The sequence below is a fragment of the Populus euphratica genome, unplaced genomic scaffold (genome assembly GCF_000495115.2).
Source record: "Populus euphratica unplaced genomic scaffold, PopEup_1.0 scaffold99.1, whole genome shotgun sequence".
Classification (NCBI taxonomy): Eukaryota; Viridiplantae; Streptophyta; class Magnoliopsida; order Malpighiales; family Salicaceae; genus Populus; species Populus euphratica.
In genome coordinates, this window is record NW_011499902.1 from 827097 (window position 1) to 833591 (window position 6495).

Genomic DNA, 6495 nt, shown 5'->3' on the forward strand with positions numbered 1-6495 from the left:
ATGTTTGCGAGTATATGTTATGATTAGCCCTTTGAAAACTGTTTAAAGCATTGACTTGTTCATGGAGACATTCCTTAAAAGAAGGCAAAGTTAGACAGTCATTGGTTGAGTTGTTCATTTGTTTCACAGATTTGACACACAATGTCTTTAACAGTTTTTAATTAACCACTCTTTTTTAATTCTAGTGCCTTAACTTTTCTAGTTAAAGATGCAAACTCGGCTTAAAGGTCATGATCTTCCTTAAGGTTATACATACCTCCACTAGATGTATGAAGTTGAGTTTTACTTGATGCCTTATAAGTACTTGTAGTGTCCCAATTTTAAGCATTTTCAACTAACACGTCTAAGTACTCCATTGCTTCATCAGGGTTTTTATCTTTAAAAGTTCCATTACATATCAATTCAATCATTTACCTATCTTTAGGTGTTAACTCTTCATAAAAATGTGAAACTAATCTTGATGATTCAAAACCATGATAAGGGCAAATATTAAGCAAGTCTCGATATCTATCTCAACATTGATAAAATCTTTCTCCTAGTTTTTTAGTGAAGGTTGTGATTTATTTTTTAAAAGAGTTTGTTCTATGAAGGGATGAGTTTTTCATTGATGGTTGTGGCAGCATTGATTGTGATAATGGGTCAGTGTGTAGAGTCGATGGTAGATGTGGTGATGGTTGCCATTTGCAGGAAGTAGAGAAAGAAGAATAGCAGGAAGGATGAATACTTGTTAGAGATTTTTAGGCACTGATACCATATAGAAACTTATACTTTAGTATTATGTAATGCAACACACGCTTCCTATTCATTTGTTATAACATTTATACAGTATTGAGAGCTTGACTTTTGAATTCAAATGTGTGTAACAGAAGGATATTTACAATCAGAATTAATAACAATATTTCAAATGGATCCTATAATTATGGAGAGCACAAAATCTGGCATAACTCATGGTAACAGTTGTGTTTGAATTTGTTATGATTTGATTTCAACAAATTCCTTGATATTATATAGCCTAAACTGAAACCAAAAAGTAACATAGTATGACTAATTCAATCAAACAATCATCCCTTAACAATAGGGATTTATTAAGTATGTGGTAAGAAACCACTGACAATTGTATAATATTTAGACTGAAGAATTAATTTTGACTCCGGTAAATAGAGAATCGAATAGTTTCATCTCATGCTCCTTCAAGACTAAACCAACTTCAACTTCACCACCTCCATCTTTGCTCTCCATAATAGAAAAGGCACCAGTTCTAGCTATTGTCATAACCTGCACATTGCTTGGCTTTTCCCATCCAAAATCTGCCCTATACATCCCAAATCAGTTTGTCCCAACAGCTCGAACCGTTTGAGTAAATTTCTCCCAATTAGTGTATGGTATCCTTTCCTTTGCTCCCTCGAGAACTGATCTATTCTCTAATCCTTTTATCATCTCAGTAAGCCTCTTCACAACATACGCAACCCCCATTCTCTTTTTATTTTTGCACTTCCTGTATGGACACCTAATACCATTATCAATAAAATTATTTAGGATAAATGTTGTGAAATTAATAAAACCTTAAACCCCGTTATAATAATCCATCCTCTACAATCCTTGGGGTGAATCCCATATATCCATGAACAATCATCCATAACTTCTATCAAACCTCTATAAAATTATAATAAGAACATGTATTAATTAACTATATTATGTAAATAAATTTATAAAAATATTGGTTTGCCCCGACATTATCTAACAAACTAAAAAAACCCTTATGTTAAATATTCATTATCAATTATCAACGTTCATATAAATTTATACATATATAAATTTATGAAAATCACAACTTTGCAATAGAATTGATAAAAATTAAAAAGGACCCGTTAAACAAGATATTACTTTTTTCATCACAACATATCTAATTCGATGTAATTCAAACAAAGTTTCAACAATTTACAAAAAAAAAATACAATTTGAAAAAATCTAAAACAAACTATAACAACAAAATTACACATTCATACTACAAGTTTCTTTGATAAATAATATTCAAACAAGTACATGTGTTAACAAAAGTATACATATACTAAAAAAACAATCAAAAATAATAAAATTGATATTTAAATGTTAAAACTAAAAATGATAGATTTATTTACAAAAAATAATAAAATTCATAATAAATTGATCGGAGAACTGATGTTATGACCATGTACAAAAGTATAAGAAACTTGAGTGATTGTGTTGAGAAGAGGGGGAGAGTTTGGATGGGTGGTTGGCTATAGTTTGGGAGAGGAGAGTTTGGATGGGGAAGAAGGAGAAATAGAGGAAAAGAGTGTTGGCAAAGTGGGTATATATTAACTTTTACTAATGGAATCACCGAAAGAACATTTCCGTCGATATACCTGTCAGTAAGTACGCCAACAACTATGCCACATCATTGTACGGTAGTCCTAATTTGAATCCCTCGGTTCTTTAGTCGGTAAAATCATCTAAAACAATCTCCATCACATCATTTCAACTTTTTTAAAAAACTATGTTTGTTGGTATATACCAACTGTATCACCAACAAAATTTATCTGTTGATATATACAGATAAAAGTAGAGATAAAATTATTTATGTTAGTAATTCCGTTAATTTTCCTTGATTTTCTTGTAGTGAAACTTTTACCAATAAGATTGGTAATCTTATACTGACGAAAAATGTTATAGTGAATCCTCTGCCCTGCCATGTTGTAGTATTCAGCACCTTCAACACCTTATCTTAGTACGTAGTAGATAATCAGATTTCCACAACAAGTAGCAAATAAAATTACATTAATAACTCCAAAAGTCTTAGAAATTGAAGCACAGCATAAATATTAGAGGAAAAAAAGAGAGTATAAGCATGTCTTAGAGAGGTATATACACGATTACAGTTCACATTTTAAGGCCACTGGTTGTTAAGAACAGAAAAACTTATGAAGAAGATATATAATGCAGCTGGGAGAAATCTCTTGTTCCATTGAACAAACTTGGCTATTATATAGCCTTGACTGAAACCAAAGAGTAACATGGTACGACTAATTCAATCAAACAATCATCCCTTAACAATAGAGATTTATTGACTATGTGGTAAGAAACCACTGACAACAGTCTAATATTTAGACTGAAGAATTTTAACTCTGGTAAATAGAGAACCGAATAGTTTCATCTCATGCTTCTTCAAGACTAAACCAACTTCAACTCCACCACCTCCATCTTTGCTCTCCATAATAGTAAAGGCACCAGTTCTAGCTATTGCCGTAACCTCCACATTGCTTGGCTTCCCCCATCCAAAATCTGCCCCATACATCCCAAATCGGTTTGTCCCAACAGCTCGAACCGTTTGAGTAAATTTCTCCCAATCAGTGTATGGTATCCTCTCCTTTGCTCCCTCGAGAACTGATCTATTCTCTAATCCTTTTATCATCTCAGCAAGCCTCTTCGCAACATACGCAACCCCATTCTCTTTCATGAGATCTTCTCTTTCCACAACCACATCAAAGGAGCTAACACAATTACCAATATAATTCTTAGGTAATGGAGGGTTTAAATGGGCTCTACAATCTACCGGAATCACAATCTTAACCTTATCATTACTATTTGTGCCTTTTGCTTCAAGCATGCAAACCATTGTATATGCATATACAAGCACGTAGGTCGACAAATATAGTGGCTTTGTTTGATTTGCTTCTTCTTTAGATCCAAGCTTATCAAGTTGAGAGCTTATCATTTTCCGAAGCTTCTGTATGTCTTCACGAGAAAGTTCGAACGTTGTCCTTACCAAGTTTTGTGGTATTTCTGAAAGCGGAAAAGGCTTCAAACTCCTAGGATTGTTATCAGAACCTGGAGATTTGACTCCCAGCCAGAATTTCAAGTACCACATGTCTAACCCTTCTGGATCCTGAACAACTGTTCGATTGAAAAACGGGGTTAATTCTTCCGGTAACAAGCTAGGGTTTTCCATATTTTCATCGACTGACTGTTTGCAAATGCGAGCCCATGCATTCATGAAGAAGGATGTGCTCAAGCCATCAAGAACAGCATGGTTACTGGTGTGGCCGATGCAAAAACCTTTATTTGGAAATAAAGTGATCTGAATAGCAAGTGTAGATGCTATAGTATCAGATATCGATATATCTGGCACATAAGGCTGTGACTCAATAGCATCATGTACTTCACTACAGAGATGGTCAAAGTCTGCACTGGACTCGGCAACTGTAAGTTTAATACCATCATCTGGAGTATTGTATGTGATGATGGGTTTGATGGAATTTGGAGGCCAAGTGAGGTTACCGGCAAGAGGACGGAAGTGGGAAAAGTTAAAGAGAGTGAGTGCTTGACCTTGGGAAGAATTACGGAGTTAAAGAAAGTAGGTGTTAACTCGGCGAGTTTATAGAAAAAGATGCCTTGAACTGGAGGGAATTTGAGGTTGAAGATATCAGAGAAGATGAGAGGCAGAGATAGTTCGGTGCTTGACTCGGGTGAGGTAGACGACGGGCTAACATGGCAGATCTCGAGTACATTTACTGGCTTGGTTGATGCCATGACACTTAACAAAGGAGAGATGGATGTAGAGAGAGAACAGAACAAGTTTGGAAATCGAATACCCTCTCCGAAGAGAATGATTAATTTATAACCTTTTGAAATAAAGTACCTTTAATTTTTTAAGGAGGAAAATCAATAGATAAAGTTGAAGTTATGTATTTGCGATTTTGTAAAGCATTTTATACACAGGAATTGCATAATAAATGAAAAAACAAAAAGGTTGCTACATAAATAAGAAAATTAGTTCTGGGGCAAGAAGATATCATTAGTGAATTTAGTTGTGTTTTCTTAATCATTGAGAATAATAAAAAATAATAATTCAACGTCATCTTACACCACTTGTAATAAACGTTAAGATAATTGAAAACGGTTTATTCATTTTCTATTTTAAAGAAAACAAGTTATTTTATTTAAAAAATGGTTTTTGTAAAACAATTTTCCAATAAGAATCAAAAAAATAATATTTTGATTATTTTTATGGGACTATTAAAGAAAAATAATATAAAAGAGCGAACTATATATTAAATATATATTTTAATCTCTTTGAATATTTATATGCAATTTCTTTTGAAAAATTATGTAAATTGGTTTCATATATAATTATTAAGAATTTACAAATAATATCATAAAAACTCTAATTTTATTTAAAAAACACAACATAATCAGATGATTTTTTTAATATTATTGTAATTATTTATTTAAATAGGATTTCACTAGTATTTGGAACTTGGAAGTTTTCTAGTTTCAGAAACGACTTTAAATTGTTTCCTAAATTTACACTAGCACCCTTACAAAGAAAGCGTGATTACTAAATACATAATAAAAGGTGAATTTGTTTCATTATGTATTAACCAAATGAGCTCCCGCTAGGTTATGTTTGTTCGTAAAAGAGTCAACTTTATTATAAAATAAGTACTCAGAATTAGAAAGGTTAGCGAAACCCCAACTTAAGTATTTAAAATTAAAATTACTCACGTCTAAAAAATAACTAAACATAAAATCATTCACTTTCTAAAATTCTTCCAAATAGTTAATTATTTTTTTTTTCAAGCATATATTGCCAATTTAGTTATATCATTTTAATTAGGATTTTTTACATAGGAAAACAGTAGAAATTTTTTTACAATAAATATATAATTTGAATTGTTTTTGAAGAATTAAAGTTCCATATTCTCCTATACTACATGGCATATAATTCAAAAATACGTCAAAATCATTCAATCTTTGTTAAAAATCTTGTCTCATAGACACATTAAGTTAATTGTTTTTTCTTTTTTCCAAATGACGTTAATTTTATTAATTTTATTTTTTCTATAATGTAAGTAATATGAGAATTAAATTTGTAAGATAATTAAGTTCTTTTCATTTAAATTTTCTTATAATTTATTAAATTATAAAAAAAATGCATAAAACATATGCACATACTAAATTAAAGCATATATATTATATGAAAAACGCATGATTGCTTGTATTAAAAATGAAAACATTATCTTCAGAGGATTGCTCGGTGGTTAAGAAGGTTTGCTACATTACTAAATTTCTTGAGTTTAAATATGATAATCAGGATTGCTTGGTGATTAAAAAGGCTTGCTACATTATTAAATTTCTTGAGTTCAAATTTGATAATCAATATTCAAGATCAATTATTAAATTTCTCTTAATATAAAAAGTACATCTTTAAAATATGCAAGGAAGAGATTTATTCTCGATTAATATATAAGCTAGTTTAAAATTACCTCTTATCATCAAATAAAAACATATATTACAAGTGAAGAAAAGTGACACAGTCATATATAGAAATAAGGTTCATTTGAGATACAATAAGATCTGTGATACTGATTTTTTATTGGAGTTTAAGATAAAATATTCTCAGTTGTTGAATATTCCTCCCACCAAAGAAATAAGGTTTGAAAGTTTGTTAGAGATTGTGAAATCCAAATGCAAAAG

At 31.2% G+C, this 6495-nt stretch overlaps 1 protein-coding gene across 1 annotated transcript in view; it reads right to left on the reverse strand.

Moving 5' to 3' along the window:
- The window catches only part of LOC105133021 (phenolic glucoside malonyltransferase 1-like), a 19660-nt gene extending 15298 nt beyond the window's left edge, over positions 1 to 4362 (reverse strand). The window contains exons 1-2 of the mRNA XM_011036798.1: positions 3080 to 4362; positions 1010 to 1082 (exon numbers count right to left, since the gene is read on the reverse strand). Coding sequence (XP_011035100.1) covers positions 3116 to 4012 — 897 coding nt within the window. The 5' untranslated portion in view covers positions 4013 to 4362 and the 3' untranslated portion in view covers positions 1010 to 1082; positions 3080 to 3115. The remainder of the gene's footprint in view (positions 1 to 1009; positions 1083 to 3079) is intronic.
- Between the last annotated feature and the right edge of the window lie 2133 nt (positions 4363 to 6495).